The 26,012-nt window shown below is 31.9% G+C and overlaps 2 protein-coding genes across 2 annotated transcripts; both read right to left on the bottom strand.

The window, feature by feature from the left end:
• Positions 1 to 6,833: 6,833 nt before the first annotated feature.
• Positions 6,834 to 13,147, bottom strand: LOC122595682 (nucleolar protein 10). Its single transcript, XM_043768104.1, has 17 exons — positions 13,004 to 13,147; positions 12,644 to 12,811; positions 12,282 to 12,380; positions 12,097 to 12,188; positions 11,755 to 11,855; positions 11,279 to 11,369; positions 11,119 to 11,177; positions 10,910 to 11,021; positions 10,320 to 10,388; positions 10,135 to 10,187; positions 9,932 to 10,040; positions 9,196 to 9,366; positions 8,933 to 9,091; positions 8,604 to 8,696; positions 8,304 to 8,486; positions 7,920 to 8,128; positions 6,834 to 7,500 (listed from the first exon to the last, which is right to left on the bottom strand). The coding sequence occupies exons 2-17, from the start codon at positions 12,774 to 12,776 to the stop codon at positions 7,077 to 7,079; spliced, it is 2,157 nt and encodes a 718-aa protein (XP_043624039.1). The 5' UTR covers positions 12,777 to 12,811; positions 13,004 to 13,147; the 3' UTR covers positions 6,834 to 7,076.
• A 791-nt stretch (positions 13,148 to 13,938) lies between these two features.
• On the bottom strand, positions 13,939 to 15,781 carry LOC122597659 (palmitoyl-acyl carrier protein thioesterase, chloroplastic-like). The gene is made up of 6 exons (XM_043770232.1): positions 15,455 to 15,781; positions 15,217 to 15,350; positions 14,819 to 14,932; positions 14,517 to 14,694; positions 14,327 to 14,395; positions 13,939 to 14,217 (listed from the first exon to the last, which is right to left on the bottom strand). Exons 1-6 carry the CDS (start codon positions 15,779 to 15,781, stop codon positions 13,939 to 13,941), a joined length of 1,101 nt encoding a protein of 366 aa, XP_043626167.1.
• Between the last annotated feature and the right edge of the window lie 10,231 nt (positions 15,782 to 26,012).

Below are 26,012 nucleotides of genomic sequence, written 5' to 3'. Positions count from 1 at the left end.
TGAGTGCAGTAAATTTTATCAAAATATTCAATACAGTAAATAGAAAATACTAAAATCTATGTACTTAAAATTCAAGTTCTACGATATAATTCAAATCTGTTATAATGTTGACTGCATTTTCCAACCGAATTGAAATATAGTATTAGATAATATTTATTCGACCAATATTATTTCATATACATTTATGATACATTATAAAGATCTTACAAAATTTTTAAACCATTAAATTTTAAGATTGAATTTATAACTTACTCGATCTTCAACCTTTATTTTAATCAATATTATTTATTTATACAATAGGGAAACCCGCACGTTGCAATGATGATGGTCGTTTTTTTGGTTGAGGAGTTTGTGTGATTTCTTTTTGGTTGTGTGTTTGTTTGGATAAGAAAATTATAAGGGTAATTTTGGTAGTTTAGTGTGCATTTGTGTGTAGATAATATATAAAATAATAAAAGTTTAAGGGTATTTTAGACAATTTAAAGGTAGAATGTTTAAAGATAAAAATGGTGGCTTTGCTTTAATAGGTAATATAAATAGATATAGATATAGATATATATATTTGGTCAAACTTCTCCAGCTCTATTATTAACTCGGGTAAGTTTTTAAAATATAAACACATAAAAAACTATTATTAGATACGAGACAAAGTGTTTGTGCGTTACGACGGGTGAGATGGTGGGTGTGATAGGTCATAGAGTATAAAAAAAAACAAACACACATATAATTTTATGATAGGTCATAGAAGGTGATAGGGCATAGAGTGTGATATTCAAATGTCTTAGCCATACGGGCCCCGCTCTCGGATTTAAAAATTCATCGAAAATATCGAGTGACATCTTTAATGAAAAAACATAAAATTTTAAGAACACCCATATAATTTTTATAATTTATTGATGTATGGTTTTTGAGATAAAAGATTTTAAATGAATTAGAGGAATAAAATGATTTATGAAGGAGAGAGAAAAATGAGTGATTGATATTTGATGAAAAAAATGAGTGGTTGAAATTTCTTATAAGAATATTATGAATAAGTGACATGGGTATTTTTGAGTTTTCACTTACTTAAAGTTGAAAAAATAAAAGAAACAAATGTTTTATAATGTATTAGATTAGATATTTAAACCTGAATTATCTTTAATGAAGTCAACATATTAATAAACTTACATATAACAACCAATACATATTATTTTTAACATTATTAATGAGAAAACAAACTTCGTTATATTATGCTAATATTATATATCCTAGTTTTGACATTCGGCATAAAATTTTAATATAAAACTCGACATTTTCTAATTTTAGAGGGTCCTTTAATTAGAACCTCGAGCTTCTAAGGTTACTTATTTTTTTCAAAAAATCGTTCACATGTGAAAACCAACATCCACTTAATTCATCGTTTTTTCTGTTACATTCAAAATAATAATAAATAAATAATATAAAAAAAAATTTGCTATTAATAAAAATAATAAATTGCTTGATAAAAAAATGACAATAAATTATTCTCTATATTCAACTTATATTTGTCATTTTGTGAAATGTCAACTTAAATTTATACTACATTTATGTACTTTTTGTGAAACTTTTTTCTCACAGACATAAAGTTATTCAACTTTTCTAACAGGTGTGTATCAGTGTGATGGTAATTGGTAACAAAGATGGGTGACGGTGATTGCGCAACGAGTAATATAAGTAATTAATATAAAGGGGTAATGTATGTTTTATACAAGCTAAATGATGAATAATACATATTACTTAAGCTAAAGGAGGAATAATACATATTGATTATTTCACATATCTAAAAAATATAGTTTTTTAACATGATGGTTTACAGTGTTTATATTATTATAGTATTATAGAAATATAGATATGTATGTTCTACTAATTAATAACAATCTACAACCATCACAAAAGAAATCACAGGTACATATATATAAGAAAATATTTATCATTATGAGTAATAATATTGTAAAGGGATTATTATATATTGATGTAACTAATTATGACTAAATGTCTATGTAAAGATTTTGTAAAATATTTATGATATGCAATCAATTTTCAAATCACAATTATTTGATGTACCTGACCAATCAAAACTTACACGTGACAGTTTATATAGTTGCCACATATACCCGGTTACATTCAATAATCGGGATTTGAAAGTTCAATAGTTCATTACATTACATATACATTTTACGAGATATTTACATATCATAAACATTTTGTCATAAGTAGTTACATTCACATGGAATAATCCCTATTGCAAACTTTTGAGTGTGTGATTATACATATATATTTGATGTAAATTTTTTTTGAGCAAATATATATTTAATATTGAGTAGCTTTCAATCAAGCGTGTGTAAATTCATCCCAAGTAAACCAGCATATCAAAGTCATAAAATAATAGACGTAATCTCAATAATTATAACTGTGTAACGTGAGGCCGAACCCATATAATTAACATAATTTGCATAAATTATTTATGTAATAAGAGCATATTATACTACATCATAAATATATAAATATTTTTAAATTAGTTACTGTCTAATATATAATATGTTAACCATTGGATAATAGCCCAGTGGCCACCAGCCCACACTTTCCAAGGGAGGTCTTTGGTTCGAGTCTTGCCAAAGACAAACTTGAGATAATCAGGAGATTATTAAGTGGTTGAGAATTACCTAAACACTAATCTGACTGGGAGATTAGTCGATACCAAATGATACATGAGATCAAAGGATTTTCAATTACCTTTTCTTTAATATATAATATGTTTAGTACATATTAAATATCTTATATACTTTCAGTTGAGTTTTGTTTTGTTTCATAGATTATATATATCTCTTTCGGTTATTATTTTAAATTAAAATTACTTCATTTTTTATTTTCATGTATTGACATACTTGTTGTATTATTTTAGGCGTGTTTGGTTCACAAAATGTTTTTGTAAGAAATGAAATATGTCAAAGGATTTAGATTCCGAAAGAGTTTTTTTGTAAAAAATTAAAATTTGATGGAATGTTTTTTGTTTTCCTAAAATTCAAAAAAGTGAATGAATGAAATTTCATCCAATAACCCAAATAAATGAAGATTCCATCGAATGAACAAATGTTTTCATTCCAATGGAATGAAATTTCATAATTTTTTAACAACCAAAAGTACTACGGAATGAAATTATATTCCAATTCTATCACATTTCATCAGAATCTGTGAAAAAATTATTTATTGTTTGATTCATATGCTTAATTGTGTAAGTTGTTGAGAAAATAATTTGTCTATTAAATTTTTAGTTATTTGTAGTTATTACTAATGGGCTGACAACCCTGTTAGTGAGTGGCAGTGCACGTGTATATAGTGTACTTACTATGGATAGAAATATAGGATCATAAGGGGGAAGGGAGTGGCAGCGGCATGGCCACCGGGTTGAGCAAGCCGTTGAAGAACACTGCCGTCATCAAGGCGGCTTGAAGACGGGCTGGGACTCGGCGGGATTAAAGCCAGCTGCGGGTTAGGTTATTTTCGACCGTTGAGCTTATGGGGGAGCGTGTGGGAGGTGGGGTCCAGCCCCTTTTAAGCTTCAAAGCTTAAATAAAAAAAGAAAAAAAAACCTACAAGAAGAAGAGCAGCGTCGTCGAGAAGGAACAATGGAAGACCGCAAATTCATGTATATACAAAAATTACCTTCATATAATATATTTTTATATTATTGTCATTATTAGTTATATTAATATATATTGTTATTGTTATTTAATAATATAATGATTATTAATAATTATTAATAAATGAAAATAATATTTAATTTAATTATGAAAGAAAAAATGTTTGATTAAATTGAATGAAAAAGAAAAAAAATAAAATTTGGGAGGGTTGAGAAGGTGACGAATGCTATTGAAAATGGTTAGGAGAGTTGAAAAAGAAAATTGAGTTGGAGGTATTTGATTGGTGAGATTTGGGAGAGATGAGAAATTAAGCTACATGACTCCTCTCTCCCTAATCCTTTGGCAGTAGACGGTCTGTAAGATTATGAGGAGTGAGCCTCTTTTGAGACTCTCCACATGGGGACGACTTCTACCATGTGGCGTTGTCCTTCCCAAGGAGATGCCCCTCCTTTTCATTGGAGCGAGACACCTCTTTGGGGCTCCATTGGGGCAACTTTGAATTTCTTTTATTTTTTTACAAGTTTTTTTAAATAAAACTTATAAAACACAATTATATATAAAAAAAACACAATTTTATTATTTTTTCCATACATCACACAACACAAACACAATTAAACAATTATTCCAAACATCACACAATACAACTAAATGATTAAACTTCGGATAGCTTCGTACCAATTCCCACTCCTTTACGTGGCAAAAACTATTTCGAGAAACCGCATTGTACTCGGTCAAAGTCCTTGCAGCCATTGCAGCGTGTTCATCGTCGTGACCTTGGTTCACACGGGTGAACATCATATCGAATACTTGAATATTTGTGCGCATGTGGTGCCATTTAGCAGTCACTGTATCTGAATCTCGATATGTCGATGGTTGGTTTTCATAAGCGAGGAAAAGCTGGGTCACTTTCGACCAGAACGTACGTTCCTTTTGATAATTTCTGCACAACGGGTCGTCTGCCACCTCGACCCAAGCTCGTGCCAAACTTATTTCTTCAGGCCGGGTCCAAGCCATTTGATTATAGAGAGAAAAGCTAGCTAGAAGATGTAGAGAGAAAATGAGGATAAAGAAGTTTTTGGTTTGTATAAATGAATTGGTTTTGAGTTTGTATAAATAGGTAAAGTTTTTTAAAATAAATAAATAAATTGAATTATGCTCAAAAGAGCCGTTACAACATTCGAAAAATTTGAAATTCGTGTGGCAAGAGACGATCAATATTGATCGGAAGGGTTTTACTTTTACGTTGCCCCCCCCCCTCGGGGCGGTGTAGCGGGTGGCGTTGAGACGGCAAGTTGCCCCCCTCGGGGAGGTGTAGCGGGTGGTGCTGAGACGGCAAGAGGGGGGGGGGCTGGTGGTTTATCCCCCCACTCCGAATAGTCTAATGGACAATTCTGTTACATAATTATTCGCTTGCATGATCAATTTAATCTTTGAGCAGTGTAAATGTTTGTCATTATATACTTGTTAAACCATGCTATAGTGGCCACATTGACGGGCGATACTCGAAAGCATCCTTGTGAAAAGCAATACTGACGATAACCAGTGATATGTCTAAATTTATACATATTTCCCTCATACAATTTGGACATTTTAGACACGTTTGATAGCCGTTTATACATGTTTTGTGGAGTTTTATGGTATTTTCTAGTGATTTCAGGTCTAAAGCAAGTTTATCGCTCACAAATGGTAGAAAACGACTTAGGAAAGGTCCATATGCACTAACGGATGAGTATTGGTGAAGAACGAAGCTGAAACAACAACTCCAGGCCAAACTAGCGGCACTAGCTAGTGTCCTAGCGGTGCTAGTCAGTGAACAAACCCCAGTAGTGGCACAAGAAAAGACCTTAGCGGCACGAGTTTGTTTGTCCGTCGATCAGAATTGCTCTAAAACACACCTAGCGGCACGACCCGAGGTCCTAGCGGCGCGAGATCAAGCTGACATCGCCATTTTTTCTCTCTTGGGGTATAAATACCAACCACAACTCAACCCTAAACCTAGTCTTGGACACTTTAGCTCTCACACATATACTCCAGCCGTTTTTCAAGGTTTTCTAAGGGTTTTCATCACTCCAACATCATTGGAAGATTTGAAGATTAAATTTGGCTCTTGTTTAGTGATTATAGCTCGATTGTAACCTCGATTTGGATTATTACTTCATATTTGGTACATTATGTCTCCCTTTTTATTTCAATCTTTAACTGTTAACATTATGAGTAGCTAAATCTTTATACATCTATGAAGATGAAGTGAAACAATTAGTTATGGCTGCATAATATTTTGAATTCAGGTTGGTTTTACTTAACATTTTGTCAAGATCTTAATGAAGTGATTTCTTCTACTTAAATTTGTGTTCTTGGTGATATTTGTGTCCTTCGATAGTGGTACTAGTCGAATGCAAGTATTATTTTAGTTGTTTGTCTATGAATAACTTTTACTAGGTCATGGTATGATAGTAAAGAATACAAGTTTAATAGATTTTACTTTGTTAAGTGGATTTAACAGTTGGTGGTACCACGTTTCTTTCACAAAGATAAAATTGTTATTTAAATAATCAAGCGAACTAGTTAGTTCAAGGAATTGTAATAGGGTTGGTGGTACCACTTGTTGCAAGAAATTGAGTTGATTAGGTGATTGAGTAGATTTTACAAACGTAGTGCACCCGTTTGTGTTTTTGACTTGTCACGATTATTATTACCAACATTATTGAATTTTGAGCTTAAACCATATGCAACCTAGACTTCTGGTGGAGCGGATTCGACATAGATGGCTTTTTAATTATTGTTTACACTAAAACCATTTTCGATTAATTCTTTGGAATTACTAATTTGTTTTAATTTCCACAAACTAACTTTTCTAAACGCAAAGTGACAATTCGGTCACAAACCAAACTTCCTCTTGATTTACATTTTTACAACCTTAAGTACAACATTCAGTTCTTGTGTTCGATCTTGGTCTTACCAATTAACTATATTACATACAAACGGATACACTGCCCGTAAGTATGTGGTAGTCAGTAAACGGTAGATCTTGTTATAAATTATTAAACTCGATTTCAAACGTCACCAGCTTGCCCTGCCTACTCCCAAATATATTCGTGCGTGCAGTGAGGTCCCCAACTTTGGTTAAGAACAGCAATCACAAATTTCTACACTGTTTTACCTGCAATACCTCCATTAACAATAAAAAAAGAGAGAAATTTCCATTTCAACTCTTATGCAGTCAAATCAAATATTCCACACGTAACATGAAGCAAAACAAAATCCAGTCCCTAAGGATTAAAGATACCCTTTTGCCATTTAAAAAAAAAATTAAAAACTTATCTAAACAAGAAACTATATCCTGTGTCTTGCTCATATTTCTTCTATATAACTTACATTTTGGTCACTGCTCACTAGTATGTCTTACGAAAAATGCTTTCACCTCCGACCTCTTCCTCTTCCACCCCCTCTGCCGCCACCGCCTCCTCTCCCTCGTCCACCACCGCCTCCTCTCCCTCTGCCACGGCCGCCTCCCCTGCCTCTGCCGCCACCACCCCTTCCCCGGCCCTGGAACGCTGATCGATCAGACTTCAGCCCTAGTGATTGTATGCCCCTTCTTTTACCACGAGGGTTGTCATCATCAGAATCATCATCGTCCTCATACTTCCGCTTGCTTCTGGATATGAATGATATCTCTCGTGATCCTCCTGGTCCGGCTTTAACCTTGTTGAAACCATTTGAATTTCTACTACTACTTGCAAGAGCTTTGACCCTCTCCTCCAGAGGTAAAGCATCCTCTTTGGCAAGTGACCTGCGATTTCCAAATGCTTCTGCATGCCTCTCATCCTTCACTTCATACAATCTGCACATTCCAAAAAAAGATGATTTACGTAATGAAGCTAAAAGAGAGCATGAAGATAAAGTAGATGGGGCAAAATGGGCGGGTCAGGACTTGGGAAGTAAGTCAAACAAGTGTTTTTTATCAGTCAAAGAGGATGGATCAGTACTTGCCGAAATTATTCTATATATAATTAGTGTCTTGTACGATTGAAAAAACTATACTGTTTTATAAAAGCAACACTTTCGTTAAGACTTCCCCGACTATCCAACTGAACCATTTGATTTGACTTTATCAGATGTAGCCAACCCATTAGTTGAAGACATTAACCCAATTTGACCCATTTATAAGTATATGGGAACTAGTGTACTACAGTCTCTAAAATGATTGGATACAAAAATCAGTTATAGATATGTTGAGACAGTAGGGATTGATCATCTTACTTTGGAGCTCGAGTTTTCTTGCCATCTTTACTTTTAGCATTTGTAGGTTCACCATCTGATGACTGATAATCTTCAGAAGCCTCAGAATCAATTTGGTCATCATCCTCCATAAAAGGCTCAAAATGTTCCTTTACCAAAGACTGCTGCACCGGTGCAGCTAAAGGATGTAAAGCCCGATACTCTAGTGAGTTCTCATCAACTTCAAAGTCCTGAAACATTATCAGAAAACAAGTCTCACCAAGGGATCCAAGATATAAAAAAAGGTGCAATTTGTGAATGTTTTAAGCAAATTATCAATCCAAAAAGCTAAAATCCAATTACACTGGGTTTTCTTGAAATGTGCACTTAGATGATAATGCTACAATATCTCTGATGTTATCATACCTCATCTTTGAAGAGTGACGTGAACCGCTCATCTTGAAGAACTTCAGAAGTCAATCCTTTCTTTTTCTTAGATGGTTTCTTAGTATCAACAGAATCAGCATCCTTTTTAGTAGCTTCTAATTCCTCATCTTCGAAAATACGTTTTGCAAGACCCCGATTAACCTTAGGCAGTTTCCTCTTAATCTGCAAAAAGATCAAAAGATCACTACTTGTGAGAATAACCCTTGTCATTGGTCAATCACAGACAGTCAACCACAATAATGAACTGCAAATATTCAAATAAGATGAAAAAGTATGAACCGTAATCCGAGTGCTACGTTCCTCCTCCTCCTTCTCCCGCTTTCTTTTCTCTATATACTCTTCATATACTATCGGGTTAGCAGCTGCCTTTGCCTGCAAACACATTTTTAACGACAAATTTCAAAACCTTAGCAATTATAAATGAACATGCTCATTATCCTGATAGCCGAACAATAGCCTGATAACATGATGAATATGATACATATTTCTCTTTGATCAATATGCAGGAAAAATGCAGATCCAAATAATAGAAGAAAACAAACGCATTAAAAAAGGAATTAAACAACACACCAATTTGTAGTTTCCATTATAATTACAAGAACAATCACCTTTTTATATAGGCGGAAGTCAATAAAAAAACCATGCATGTAGGCTCTTAGAAGATTAGTGCCAATTAAATTCGTCAAATTTAACTTCTCAAGTTCCTCTTTTGTCAAAAATTTGTAATCATCATAGATAGTTGTCTCTGTTTCCTCTTCCAACTCTTCCTACATAAACAAAAGGTGACGTTACAATAAGTAACAAAAAACGTTAAAATGGGCACCTAAGGTGTAAATTATAATGGAAAATCAGCAAAAGTTATAAGACATACAGTTAAGTTTTCCATGTATGAGCACCACTTGGGAGCAGGTCCCAAGGCCGGTAAAAAGTAAGATGGTATCTGGCTTGTGTCCAAGGCCAATAGCATCAGTCCACTTTCCTTGAACACACACAAATCATTTATTGCTCCAGCTGTTGGTTCAATACTGGTCATTCCTTCCCCCTATAATAACAGAAAACACCCTGAAATTATTAAACAAGAAAACATGCAATACAACATAGCGACCAAATATAAAACGATAGAGGTGGCAAAAAGAGCTGATCAGTGTATAAACTTAACTTATTTTAATAAGATGATTCAAGAAGTTTGTATGTGTCGAATCACAATTTAAGACACTCTCTACTTCGATGCATTTGTCCCTTTTTCTTTTTAGTTAAAATTAATTAATTTGCCCAATTGAACCATTAGAAAAGTAATATAACTGGTGACCTAAAGGGCCCATTCAATGGTAGATGGACTGGAACTGAAACCTTTGTAAATAAAATTGCAGCTTCACATTTGCAAGATTTTACACACTAACATTATACACAAGCCTAAGTTATGACTTATGACACTAGATATTCTCTGACAGCGTGGACCACTATCAAAGTCGATCGTAATACAACTCCCAGTTATAGTGTGTTATCTTGCGTATGAATCGTAATACAAATTCTTTTACCTGTTTGGTTTCAGATTTGTCCATATATATACACTTAGCATAGCTAAACAACTATGAAACACAACTTACCGTATCTGGATCCCAGATCCGAACAATATGCTTATCAGTAGTAATTAGCTTTGGCCGCTCGGAGTTGAGAGTTTGATGCCATTTGATGTTCAAAATAGGACTTCCGTACCTAAAACATTTTGCAAGGTCATGAAAACAAACTCAACAGCAAAAAAGAGTTTTCCACACTGCATAAAAACAAAGACTAAAATTCAGTAACTTACATGTGATCTTTTACTCTAAGAGGAGATGATGATCGCAAATCATATACCATAACCTGTAAATTAGTAAAAGCAAAGCCTTGTAAAATAAACAACCCATGCATGTAATTTGATAAACAAAGAGCTAAGACGCAAGAGTAGATAATGAGTTAATGACAAACAAAATTCGGGTTCAATTTTAAGCATACCTTCCCACCACTACTTCCAACAGCCATATGAAAGCCTCCATCACCATCAAACTCTAAAGCAGTAACCTCCTACATAATGCAAGAGATTTGGTACACATTTAATTCAACATATGCAAAAATAAATGGATCTTCTACTATAAAAGAGTGAAGAAAAATCATTTGGCATTTTAAATTTAAATGGCTGAAACTATAATCTAGACATTTGCTGAATATACCGAGCTGGCAAGACCCCAGTTGCTACCAACTTGAGAATTAGGAGGACTACTTTAATAGTACCTTATAGGAAAAACCATAATGATATGGTAATATATATCAAAGACTAATAACAGGTTTTAGAAAATACTCATTTAACTATGATACATAAATATGGAAAGACGATTCTCAAAAAAAATCCAAGTATAGCCACATATACAAGTTCCTACAGAATATATTTAATAAAAAATTCTCTCTACCTTTACATAAAATAAAACGTGACTATGCTTACAGGTTGAAAACCCATGATTTGACAAGCTTGTAAAACTTGTTATTGCAAAAATGTTTATTAAAATTGTTAAAGACCGGAGCATTAAGGTTTATCCAACGAGTTCCACCTCATCAAAGGATGTAACTGCATCAAGCCTGGCAACGGAAGTTTTTGTTCGCATATCAAAGCATTCAACAACACCATCCTCACCACCACCAGCAATCAATCCATGATATTTGCTGAATTTAACAATAAACAATATTAACCAATAAAAAGCTAATGAATGCAGAGTGCAAACTATAAAAGCAGGATCTTTATGAATGAAGTCAAACGAACCTTCTGGAGACTACATTTAGGGCTGGAGATTGTGTGTTAAGAGAAGATAGAAAGCGGCCCTGTGTAAAAATTACTCTATTAGCTACGACTCTTGAAACTTACAAAACAACTTCATATTAGCTGACAACAGCGTGGGCAGTGAGGGTATATGACAATAAACCTGTTCTAAGTTTATTCTGTATAGATCTGGTGAAGAAGCTGCACATATCAAGTCACATGACCAGCTATCGTATATTATATCCCTTCCCATCCTGTTCATAAAAGAAGTGATCAGAGAGCAGTGCAGCACAGTAATGGTGTATCTTTGAGTTTGAACACAACTGCAACTTTTGACAATCCCATGGTTTAATCAAGTATAAGACAATTAGCCAAATATATAATCCACTTAAGTAATGACAAAATCAGGAGCTGGACTACCAAAAGCTCATGTCAATATTCTGTCATAGAGGTAAAATCTGGATGCAAAATTTACCAAATTTTACATTTACTAAGATGAGCCTCAAAAAGAAAACTCTGGCATTCACTTGGAGACTTCCCATTGCAGACAAATAACAGAACATGATGCAGATTACAGAAAAACCCACCTTTTTGCATTTACATATATGTCTTATAAGAGAGAAGGTGAAGGTTAAAAACCTTGGAATGCGTAGACTGTAATGACTTCCATATTTCGCATGTAGATTAACAGACCGGTCAGCACAAAGAAATGCAAGCTTTGAATAATCATCACTCAACACCTGTTTAAGTACAAAAAAAGAAACTTTGAGCAAACTGTGGTAAGCTGTCTCTGCCTTTTGTAATGTGTCCGTAAGTAATAAAACAAAACACAAGTCACTCTCATTGTTCATGTGTGTTGTGCGGTAGTGGGTTGTTAATTTAAGAGAGATACATATTACAAAACTTCAGTTCTGATATACAATTAGCCTTTACCATTAAATATAAGAGAGATATATATTTCAAAACTTCAGTAAAACATACCTGGAAATTGATAATCTCTGATATCAGATGCCTTTCAAACTTCAACGACAACTCCCTCAGCTCATATACTTTGACTTGTGGAGGGTAAATTCCTATAACGCATGACAATCAGCAAAGTTGATAAAACAATTCCACCAAATCTGCTATCATACATAGCTGAACGAAATACAAAAGTTACAACAAACCTGAAGCAATGAGAAACTCTCCATCTGGGGTCGCTTTTATTCTAGTTGTTGCAGTTTCAAACCTTAAATCTTGGATCAAATCCACCCGTTCCAAGTAATCTACTCACACGAAAACGACTTTATTTAAAATAACAGAACGAAAAACAGTTACCGACTTACTGCAATATATTTCAAGCAGACGCCATTATAAGACTACCATATGCATATCAAAGTTCTCATATAAAACAGTATCCTATTTGAATGTAAATACTAACTAGGGGCGTTGCCGTTGCACATTCTACATACCTAAAAAAACCGAACCCCTACAACCCTCTAGTAACAATTACATAAACAAAAACAAGATAATACACAAAGAATCATACTTTTATCTTTTCGAAGAGCACGAGCTTTCTTTGGGGGAAGCCAAGTAGCCAACGAACGGTGTTGCCCGGCAACCGTATACATTTTCACCCCATTTATCGATGTCGATTTCAAGTTACCGCCTTGGTATGCCATCTTGACTTACCTTAGCAATTTCCTAACTTTATCAACTGTAACACCATATCAAACAAAACCAAAAATCAATAACAGCTAAACTGACCTAAGTTGCAAAATTTCAATAATTTAACTCAACAAATATTAACAATATTTTTCAAACCCTGCAAAAAGATTCTATTTTTTCATATATAATATAAAATAAACAAATAAAGATAGATATAAAATAAAAAAGAGATGAAGTTTACTTGGAGTTAAATTTCTGTAAAAAGAAATGTGCGGCGAATGCGAAAAGATTGGGGGAATGGAGAATCAAGAGTTTTGGGGCAAATTGCAAAAACCCCTTTGTGTTTTCTAAAACCCTAGCAGTCGCACACTTTAATAAATAAAAACGATACTATGTCTATATGAATAAATTAAGTGACGACATATTTTTATCACTTATTTAGTTATGTTGTAGCGTATTTATAGACTTATAGCGTATCCAATATAGTAGTCCGTTGAAATAGGTTTGAGTCTTGTATTGGGACATAGTTTTATCTCAATTAGTTAAGAGTTTCTCCTCCTACTAGTTATTGAGGGTGAAAACGGACCCGGTTAAAACAACGTAAACTAGATCCCTGTTGCAAGCAAATGATTTACACCTTATAAAATTATTGTAATTTAAATATATGAAAAAATAAGCTTCTATATCTCTATCTATATATATAAACTTTGTATGGTTTAGAATCATTATAAAAGGTTCTTACTCATTAAACTTATCACATTTTTTCTTTTCCTATTCATAATAATCACAAGATATAATTTGAGTTTTTTCTAATGATTATTCATTTTTCAAAGATAATCAATAAAAGGTATGAGGTAATGTGAATATTACTTAGAAAGATACGTTTTGCTAATGGGAAAAGCTTTTAAAGTTGTTAGAAGATAATTGTAGATTATAAGATGCTCGCATGATATACAATTCATCATAACATAATGCCAATAATTCAACACCCAAATGATTCATGACATGTATTCATTGTATACGGACCCATATGACCTAACCGGAGCTTCATTACAATGTATGGCACGTTTAAGTTTTGCTAACATAAAACAAAAAGTTAAAGACAAATATACCAACATAAGCTGGTCAGCGCCTTAATGAAAATATGGTACAGTTTTTAATCCATCCTTTAATTAATTAAGGGAAATATTTATCAGTGCTTTCGAATGGGCCTGGTCTTCTTTCATATTTTAACCGCCATCTCGTCCTACCTTTCATAATCTCACCACCTCCAATGTCGAGTTGAAGCAGGTGTTGGCAATCAACATGGTCGTCATCAGTTATTTCATCACCATTATCATCAGTTCCCATTACAAAAGTGTGGGATTGCAACACACTGTCCTTTTTACACTCTCGACAGTACTCCAAACTCATGCTAGCAACCTCATAGTTGTCCACGATCCTCTTTGGAACACTCTGCAATAATTAACAACGACCTAATAATTAAGAGTCTTAAATCATTGAGGTATGATAAGCATATATGGATCGTCGTATATACTATTATATTGTATGATAAGCTAGCTACCTCAAGGATCCATCCAAAATATTTTGCATTGTTAACATGTTCGTTAATATCCAAATCACTCAGCCGTATCTATATATATATTTGAGATTTTGAGTGTTATATAGTTAATTAAAAATCTCATAATCGGGTAAGAAATCGATGTATAGCTAGACAATGTTTCACATTATAAGAAAAGTAGTAAGCTACTAACCGCTAAACCATTGCAAAAATAATGGTCAACAATGTTCTTGTCATCTCGTTTTGACCATTTTCTATTGTCCTGTTTGACTATAGGCGGTGTCTTCATAAAGTATTGATCAAATTCAGTTCGAACTTCATTTGGAAATTTGGATAACTTTCTTGTCTTTTTATCCATCATCAACCAAACACTATAAGATCATATATAGCACAAGATACACATATATGGATATACCACCATTAATGTTATAACAAAGAAAAGTTCTTCAATATCAAAGTTTTCATGATTTGATATAGCAAAATGATCGATCTTACCATGAAGCTCTTATTAATGTCTCCCCCGTTTTGGAATTACTAAACATCCAATTGGAGCACATACCAAGTTTCCCAGATGCAGTTTTCCATGTATCAATTTGAACTATATCGTCCCTGTAATAGATCAAGTATATGAAAAGTACGTCAAGGTCCAACTCAAAAGTATGGCTGCAATGGTTTATCATACACAAAAATGTAACTACTGGTTTTTACTCGTAAAGAGAACGGTTCTCGAGAAAAGTTTGGTCAAACTAAAAATTCAACACAATTAATTAAGTTTTTGTTTATGTCATTTTTAGTGGGACATTATCACAAAAACCTTTTGTCACTACAAATCATTTAATTTTCTAGTAGTGTTAATAAAAGCTATTGAGAAATGAGAATGGTATGTGTTGTACCACATCGGGTAACGGTCTACTACAACTTGCAACTTTGCCATCACCCATATCAGGTTCTTCTTGCACATCTCTGGTGATAGACCTAAGCCATCACCCAATAGTCCAATTTCCTTTATATGGTTAACGGTTGTTTCCTGTGAAATCATCTTCAAATTGTTAATCAATGGCATGTACTAACTAGTAGCTAGATAGCCAAATGAATTAATTGCTTTAAGCTAGAATCCACTAGCCTGAGTACCTGCAAAAGGTTCATGAGTGTTTCCATAGAAGCTTTTCGATCTGGCCCAATTTCATATGTTCTAATATAAAAGTTTTGTCTGAATACAAAATCGTCCACCATTCTCCCTAAACCAAGATCCGCCACCATGTTTGGACCCAATTTGATGTTGCGGTCAAGCATTATTCCTGGCGTTATGGAAATAGCGCCAACTCTTACCTTGGTATGATGTAAACAGCAAGAATAAGCACATTTTGTTGATATGTGCACATCTTTGGTCCATGGTACTGTATCATTACACTTCCTGTTGTGGTATGAAAAAGCATTCAAAAACAAAGATGCAGTCATAATTAACTATTGGTGCTTATAAATAAAGCAGCTGGTCGATCTCAAAGTCGAATTGCAACATATTGTATTCACGCTGTCCTTTTATATATAGGAGCCATATATATTTGCCAAAATTAGTTCTTAACTTTATTCGATTTCCCTCGTGCACCAGAGGACCAAAATCACATTTTTTATTTTTTAACTTATATATATATATGATGTTATTGTCTATGTGAAGCTAAAACTTATGCATATTTTTATAGTCTATGCTGAACTAAACAAGGCCTATCGATCGATCATTGTCTAATTAACTTGCGAAGCTAAACACAACATGATCCGTGAACGTGATGTTAAACATTTGCATTTGTAATAGGTATAAATAATATCAATGATATGTAATTTAATATACTAATTTGCAGAGGTGGCTCAACAGTATTATGGGACTAGGCGATCGCTTTAGGCCCCCAAATTTTCAAGGCCTCAAAATCTTGTATATTAGACTTAGTGTTTGAATTTTGGATTAAGTATCATTATATAATTTGCATTGCAGTAACGCCTTTTTGATTTTTGCATCAACATCTGCATATTTTTTTTATTACTTGTAGTTCAATAACAAAAGACGAGCTACTTTTTTTTTTACTTTAGTTTATATGGTAATGAACTAGGCCCCAAAAATTAATCTAGCGCGTTTGAGTCCTCTAAAAACCTTAAGCCGCCACTGCTAATTTGTAATGTTAATGTGTTTGAAATGTGTAAACTCGATCAATTCTTCATTTTTCGATTGGTTTTGGAACTTAATTTTTACAGATCATATTTGATTGATTTCCATCGAGCTAGAACCATGACTTGAAAGCAAGTATATATATATATATATATATATATATAATTATTAAAACAATAGTTAACCTAGCCTTTTAAAAGCCTCTTTAAATTTAAAGCTATTTTTAAAATTTGCCACATAGGTTTTTATCCTATGTGGCATCTCTATAATTTTTGACAATATTTACCTCTATTTTATATTTGTATTTTACAAAATTCAAAAGCAAAGAAAAATAAAATCATAAACTGTATAAACTTAAAATATACTTTTAAAACTGGAAAATATTTAGTTTTCAAAATAGTTTTATTCAATCCTACGTATTATATCACATTTATCATTTGATATATTAATTTAGTTTTCTTTTTTATTATCTTTTTCTTGGTGATCATGTAAAAACAATTTTTTTTATATTTAATATAAGGTTTTTTAAAAAAAAAAAATTTTATAAACATGGAGGACTTTTCTCTTTAATTTTTATATATGTTCTTATTATTATGATTAAGGTTGAAGGAAATGTTCATCAACTTAGTTGGTAAAAACCTTCATAATGCCCCATGAACATTTTGAAAATATTCAAGTGTAAACATCAATTGTTTTCATATTTATCTTTAATAACATTTTGATAGTGATATATTATACCCATATTTAACATTGTTTTATTTATATTCACATGCTTACGAAATTAATAGGAACAATCACATTGAACTAATTAAACAAAATATTTGTTATTGTGTATGTCTACATCAAAATATTTAAATCAACACTAATTGAACAATAACTTATAATAATATGCGCATCGCGCGGAGTAAAATACCTATATATATATATATATATCAAAAGTACGCCCGTCCTTATAAACGATATGCAACAAGTATAACATCATCTAAGTTAAATAACATATGTAAAATATGTAAATAATTGATTACACACATAATATATATATATATATATATTAGGTCTTTTACCCGCACGATGTGCGGATTTTTTTAAAGCAGTATAACATAAACTATATTATGAAACATGAAAAATATAGTGACCTCTAATCCTTGGATGATAGATTATGTAATGTGAACTCCATGCATAATGTTTTAACATACAAATAAACCTAAATTCAGGTTGAAATTTGGCATTGAGGACTTTGACTATACTTTAAAGAATTGATATAATTGGTCGAATACCCGCAACATACAATTAGGTCAACAAAACAAAACAATGAAGTGTAGTGTAGACCTACATGTAAAGTTGAAACACGCGAATTCGATTTATTGGAGTGCCCAGAGTATATGATCAAGAATTAGGTGAAGATGTTTGGACTCTGAACCAACCTATTTTGATACATCTATTATCGTCTATCAGTTCATATAGAGTATATTATTTCCACATCATGATGATTGAATTTTTTTGACTACATAGAGCTTGATGAATGTTTAACTATTTGTTAAATAGCAATTATATACATACACAAAATAAAGCTTAAAAATTTTTTTTTATAGAATTACTAATGTGATTAGATTATATTACCATTCATCCTAAATACATATAAATGGAATCAATAACAAATGAATTTGTAATCGTACGTACAATTCTAACAAATATAAGGATTTGTTAATATAGAATTTGTAATAGTACGCACAAAGTGACGATTTTATTAAAAATATAAATATAAATAAATATAAATAAATAAATAATAACAACAACAACAATAAAGGATATGTAAGAATTTGTGGATTTGTAATATTCTTGCCAAATTAATGTTGATCAATCCCATAAAGATATTGTTTTTCATATATGATATATCCAATCTTATAGTTTCTATATTCTAACTTATACTATATTTTCTATAAAAAAAAATGATAATTTAAAAAAAAACATGGAAATGCCACATAAGATAAATCATATGTGGCAACATTTAAGCATAGCTTTGATTTATGAAGAATGGCTTAAAAGGCTAGGATTCCTACTGTTTTAATATTGATACAGATATATATATTCACCTTTAAAATTAATTTAAAAATATGTATAATTTGTGAGGAGACAGAGTTTACCCCTATAATCGTCGTGCCTTCGGGCGGATTAGTAGGGAGTTTTTTTCCCATCGGGTATTTGAAATAGGCATTTCTACCTCGAGGGAGCTTTCTATCGAGGAGCCGGTTAAAACAACGTACGCTAGACTTCTCACTGTCGAATCGCATCACAAAGTTTACAGCGAAATTCATCTTTAAAAAAAAAACTATTTATTAGAGCACATAATACAACCAAATTAAGAAGGCTTATCATCTATGCTCTATATCTATAATCTATAATCTCCAATAAAAAAAATTAGAAAATAAACATATTTTTTTTCCTCAAAATACCCTTACTTAAACATAAACCCTTTATATATCTTCCTTTTCATCATTCTCTTTAATCATTACACACTCTTATCGACCTTCTATCACTCTCCGCCGCTGCCCTCCTTCTCCACCGCCTCCCTTGATCTCCACCACCCCTTCCCTTTTATATTGTCTTCGCCTTCTAGTCGTCACAACGTGCGAGCACTATGCACGTTGTCTTAATATGCGAAGCAAAACACGTACGACATGATCTCTGAATGTGACGTTAAACATGTGCATTTTGTAATAGCTATAATACTAATTAATTTTGTAATGTTATTGTGTTTGAATACAGTAATATTTAACAGATTACAAGAATTGGTGTTTCCAACAAATACTGTACAATTTAGGTATAATTTTTTATAAACTTTGACGTTATCGGAAACGATATGTTATTTGTTTCATCCGGCCGCATGATGGTATATACTATATATTATCTGTCATTACTTTAAGCACATAAGTTGTACAGTTTGGTCCATCTTTGTACCAGGACATTTGATTATTAGAGTGTGAACCTTTATTTGATGACTTATTTTTTATAGAATCATGAGAACTTTTAAATTTTATATTGGATTATATAAATATATTTTTTTTCACATGTGAAACGCTATAAAAATATCTATTGTAAAAGAATTTTTTTTTTTCAAAACCTTTTATCTACCGTTTGTCACATGTGAACAGAAAACGTGAGTAAATTCATTTACAAGTTCACAAAAGGGTACTTTAAAAGTTTTTTCAAAAAGTTTCTTTTACAACATATAATTTTCTATCATTTCGAATGTGAATGAACAATAAAAACATGTGAACAAATGTATAATTTAAAAGTTCTCATGGTAAAAAAAATGGTTCTCAAAATAAGGAAACTCCAGTGTAATATATATATATATATATATATTATATGAGGGTTGGGAGTATATGGTTGTTATGTACTTGGGTTAGAACCTCTCATATCTTATTTTTTTAATCCATAAAATACATGGGGGGCCATCATTTATTCAAAATTTTAAAAGATTAGTATGTGAGTGGTTCTATACCTAACTTAGGTACATGACAAACACACATTTACTTTTCCCATATTATATATATATATATATGGATTGAGTATTGTAAAACAAGTATTAAAATAAAACAAATAAGACAAGATCTTGACCCTTAGATCATGGTTAAATTGATGCACGAAGATTCACGAAGTAATTAATGTATGATGATTTTTATGATGCACGGTGATTATCGCTAAAAAAAAACTTATTGTTTTATTTGTTTTACATTAATATTTGTTTTATTTTACCTAAAACTTATATATATTCAAAGAAAATATTTATTGAAACAACACAACTGTGTGCACAACAAGAATTTGTAATAATCTATCGCACTTATTCTCGCAATGCACCACTTTATATGGTCATGAAATGGAGGTGGTCGTGAGTCGTGACTCATCTTGCTATGCTTTGTTTCATTATTTGCTCTGCGTAGTAAAGAAAGAAGAAATTGCTCAGTGTCATCTTCTGTGGGTTTTGAGCCACAATACTTCAATAGTGTATGGGGAAGGTTAAAATGTAGACAAACCTTACCTCTACATAAGTAGAAAGACTGCTTCTATTTACTACCTAAATAGTAAAAAAGGCCCTTCAACCTTTGCATGGGATAAAGATCGAACTCATGACCTCTGTCTCCAGAGGCTAGTGATTTATTTTATCATAAGATTGAATGCTAGTAAAACAAATTATATGGTTAAAAGTTTCATTAATCAGATGAAATTAGTTATTGGGATTAAAAAAAAACTAAGAATATATTAAAATGAGGTAAAATTGAGATTAAAAATTATGAAAGTGTTATGAAATGTAAGTGGTTGAGATTTTTATCTTTATCTAGACTAAAAAACAATTGGTTTAACCTTAATTGATCAATCACAAATCTTGATTTCTTTAACGTAATTAAATTAGGACCTATGTCATAATATAATTTACACTATTTTTTTGTTTTTTATCATCAATTTACACTTTTTAACATTTTTCTTAAAATAATAACTTTATTGAATTATAATACATAAAATATAAAACTCATGTTTATCTCAAATATCCAACTAACTAATAATTTTATTAAATTATAATACATAAAATATAAAAATCATGTTTATCTCATATATCCAACTAATTAAATGATTAAAAATATCTTTTTAATAAATAAAAAACCAACTTTGCTTACAATTAGTTTTCATTCAACTATAATTATAATTTATTCAAGTTCTTTTATTTATGATTTATCATATTAACAATGATTATATATATCTATAAAATAATATATCTAACTAATAATAATGATATAATCCAAAATTTTTATAAAAATATATATATTACAACAAAAACTACAGGAAGTATCTTTTATTGTATTGTTAAAAAAAGTAGTTACAATAGCAAGTCTTCACATGATATTGATAGACGAACAAAGTAAACATTTTTTGTCAATATTTCAGTATTACATTCGGTTACTTTGATTTCATTACATTATTTAGAATTGAATATACCTTTTTCATAATTTTATTTCGTTCTTTTGTTTTTTCACTACTTTTTTAAGATTACATATATATAATTTTATCTTTAATAATATGTTATAACAATCCGTGTATTTGATATGAGTCTAAATCTAGTAAAGTTACTTTATGTTTAAAAGGGTAAAGTAATTGAAATTCAATCCTCATGTCTTGTAGTTTTGGTAGTTGTAGAAGGATTTTTAAAAAGAGCAAAGGGGTATCCCGCAATGCGATTGATGATGACAACTTGCATGAATATGGAACAATCAAGTGCCCTAGTTGAAGACTTAATGTAAGCTACCTCGATTGTTAATAACAATAATATCACTAGGGAATGGGAGATGATTAATTAATCTTTTTTAACTAAACAGTCTAAAGATCCTCCTAATTATGAGATGATGACGTGTGAAAAAATCAAGAGGCAAGATTAAGAAAGAAAATCAATGGATAACACATGTCATGATTTAAAGGTTTTAGGAGGATTTTTAGGAAAATTTTTAGGAGGATCAATCATTTTCTTTAATTAATCAATCTTGAGCCTACTAGAAGATTTACGTGTCTTAAGGCCATTTTTAAGATGTGACATCGTTGAAAGTGTTATCGTGTGCTATAGATTATAGAGGAAAATCCCTTTCTATGAAAGTCGAAATAAATGAAGACAATAGTAGTACCCGAATTAATAACTTGTTTTTAGTTAAAAACTTGTAAATAGAAGCTTTTTAATAGGTGCTTATAATGTTTTTTTTAAAAAAAAAAAAAAAAATGAGACACTTGACACTCACAAGCAAATACAAACAAATTATCTTAATCAAAATTCGATAATAGAAGTGCGGTGCCATAATGAAAATTCGATAATAGAAGTGCGGTGCCAAAATCAAAATTCGATAATAGAAGTGCGGTGCCATAATCAAAATTCGATCATAGAAGTGCGGTGCCATAAGAAAGGCTTAGGTACAAATGGACACCCAATGAGATGGAGATATTGATTTGGTAACCAAAAGTTTTAATAACTTCAAGAAAAAGAAGAGAAATATTAGGTATTGCTTGAATCTTGTGGTATATATCATTTTGACAGTTGACACATAAATTTATAAATTTTGCTTTCTAGTTCCATTGATAAACACACCTAGCTAGATAGCTATGGTGACACAATCTTTTTTAGTTCATAATTAGCAAAAAAAAAAAAAAAAAAACACTAATTTTCTACCAATTTTTTGAAAATTTTCCTCCTCGTTATGGTATAAACTAATTCTACTATTAAAAATTCTTACCATTGTATGTTTCATCATAGAGGGAAAAAAAAAGGACAACCATAAAAATGTGAAGGGTTGCATGGTTTGTGAAAAAATATATAACAAACCACAAGGATGGCCGGTCATTACTCATTAATTACACTTACTATATATTAATTAGCAAATTAAGTCAATACTTTTGTTTGAACGTTAATTAAATTTGAGACCCAACTTCAATTTCAGACTTTCAGTATTATTATTAGTTAATTCATGTTTACGTTTGAAGTAGTGAACTAGCTAGCTAGGAAGAATTAGTAAAATTGTTAGCGGGAGAAGTACGTACCGGGTCTAGTAGCTAGTCAAGTTTTTATTTTTTAATTTTGCATCTCGTCTTAATATTATTCTTGAATAAGTCTTTTCTCAATGGTGCACTTTAATTAGTTTGTTCAGGATTATATATTACGATCAAAATACATAGACAATGGAAACATGTAGTCAAAAAGATGATATCAAGACACTTGAGAGTACGTTACTATCATATACTCGTATGTATATGTATATATATAGTAGCAAGCCGGAATGAAGATTGCGGTAATAATAATAATAATAATAATAATAATAATAATATAATAATAATAATAATAATAATAATAATATACACGTACGTATATTCTCGATCATGTGATACATCTTATTGCAATATATATATATATATATATATCATACATAAGAATATTGTATCTAGGACTGGTGAATCAGCTGGTCGTTAGGTTCTATATTACAATAATTAAAGAGACAACAGTTGATATGATGAACGAAAGAAGTACTGGCAGGCCATGCTGGTTGGCCGGTGATTCCGATTACATAAGTATGGGACCGTAACACACTGTCCTTGTTACACTCTCGGGAGTACTCTAAAGCCATAGTAGCAAGTTCATAATTCTCCACAATCTTCTTTGGAACACTCTACTGCAATATATTAATAGCTAGGGTACATACTCATACTCTCGTAATTTTAATTAAATCATCAATAGAGATGCATGCATGCATGCATGTGGTAAGTATAAATCATTTAAATCATCCTTCAAAGGCAAATGAAATTATTATATATATCTATATATATATACCAGCGGGATGATCCATCCAATGTATTTGGTATTGTTAACATGTTGATTGATATCCAAATTAATCACTCCATGTTGGCTAAATATTATTACAACACATAATCAAATAAATCAATGTTGTTATAATTAAGTACCGAACCAATAATATATACGCGCCCTATAGACTATTTTTAATCTATGATGATCATGATCTAGTATAAGTAATGTACGTAAGAAACAGCTAGCTAGACGTACGTACAATGTTTGACTTAATTGTAAACAAACAAAAACTAACTAGACTAACCGCTAAACCGTTGAAAACATGGTCAACTGTGTATTCGCCTCCTTTTGACCATTCCCTAGTGTCAAGTTTGACTATAGGCGGAGAAGAAATTTTTTTTTAGATAGACATTTGAGGAGGTCTATTTGTCAAAACAGTTTTCACTCCAAAATTTTTTATGGAAACGGGTATTCCGGTAGTAGAAATGCCGGACTTAAAAATCTCACCGAGGTCGGTTTTTCCACTACCGGCCTCGGTTCGAATAGCGAGACCGGTAGTGAGAATACTGGTCTCGTGGTGACAAGTGTACAGGAAGGATGGCAGTGTGTACAGGAAGAGATAGCTAGTGGAGAGAGAACGAGACCGGTATTCCCACTACCGGTCTCGCTATTCATATATATATGTATATATATACATGTATTTCGAAGGCTTTTATATCACACCATTCATGAACCTATGGTTTCATGAAATTCCATATTATCCACTAGATGCGATGGAACAGTTTCAGTTTCATGAAAATGAATATCTTAGAACAATGGCCAATATGTTAGTCGACAACTATTTTGGAGAGACGTATGGACTCGACGAGTAGAAAAATAATATAGATAGATTGATGGATTGTTTTTTTTGTGTAGGTAAAGCATAGGTTCTCACCTTTGATGGTTGAATGCAACTTCTAGTCCCGGTAGTTTATCGGGTACATATGGATGTTTAATGCTATCGGTTGGTTGTATACTAAAAGAAGAGTTAGTTTTTGTAGTTTAGGGAATGTGAATTTTTTTAGTTTACTACCAGAAACAATGTTATTACTCACTATTTATCAGAATAAGAGTGTTTGTTTGTTTTATGTGTTCTTTTTTTTTTTCTTTTTTGAACAGCAAAGAGCAGAATTGTTGTGTTTTAGATTTCAATCTCAAACAAACATCTTTTATTCTTTAGCGTTAGATGATAATGTATTTCAGCTTTTAAGGATCTTAAAATTGGGACATCAGTTTATCTTTCCTCTGCCATAACACTATGTCGCCTGCCATCCTTCCTGTACACTTGTCAGATTCACCACGAGACCGATATTTCCACTACCGGTCTCGCTATTCGAATCGAGGCCGGTAGTGAGAAAACCGGTCTCGCTTGAGATTTTTGAACCTGGTATTCCCACTACCGGAATACCCATTTTCACAAATTTTTTGGAGTGAAAACTCTTTTGACACATAGACCTCCTCAAATGTCCATTTCAAAAAACATATCAGGCGGAGAAACCATAAAGTGCTAATTAATTTCGGCCCGAACTTCATCTGGGAACTTGGATAACTTTCTTGTCTCTGTATTCATCATAAGCCAAACACTACAAGCTCGATATATATATATATATATATATATAGGAAAAGTGAATATAAGGTCGTCCGACATTTAAGCGTAGGTGTGGAACCCATCACATACAATATTTTAATATTTCTTCATTAATGAATAAATGCTTGAGCCCCCATGAATCTTATGCATTAAAAAAACAATATGTGAGTGTTTCACACTTAACTAATTTTTTTATAAGAAACATGAGAACTCTTAACTATAATTATAAAAATTGATGTGACAGTTTGGAAGAGGAATGATGATGTCTTGGATTGGCTGAGGCCTTAAAGACTTTGCCAACCTTTCATGCTATAAACGGAGACATATATACTCGATCGTATGGTGGCAGCAGTCGTATATACCATCAATCTAATTGCTTACATAGACTTGTACCTTCTCAAGATTTCATCACCTTTTTAATTTTGTATGTTGTTTTATGTGAAAGGGTGTTTTTATTGTGTTTGTACCTTCTTTGATTGTGATAGAATGAAGAGAAGGAAAATTTTTTTTTGACCTTTAACTCTTTCTTTGACCTTTAACTCTTTCTTTGACAGTGTTGTACTAAAAC

Source organism: Erigeron canadensis, chromosome 4 (genome assembly GCF_010389155.1).
Source record: "Erigeron canadensis isolate Cc75 chromosome 4, C_canadensis_v1, whole genome shotgun sequence".
Classification (NCBI taxonomy): domain Eukaryota; kingdom Viridiplantae; phylum Streptophyta; class Magnoliopsida; order Asterales; family Asteraceae; genus Erigeron; species Erigeron canadensis.
Note: the sequence above shows the minus strand (reverse complement) of the source record. Positions and strands in the feature narration are given on the sequence as shown.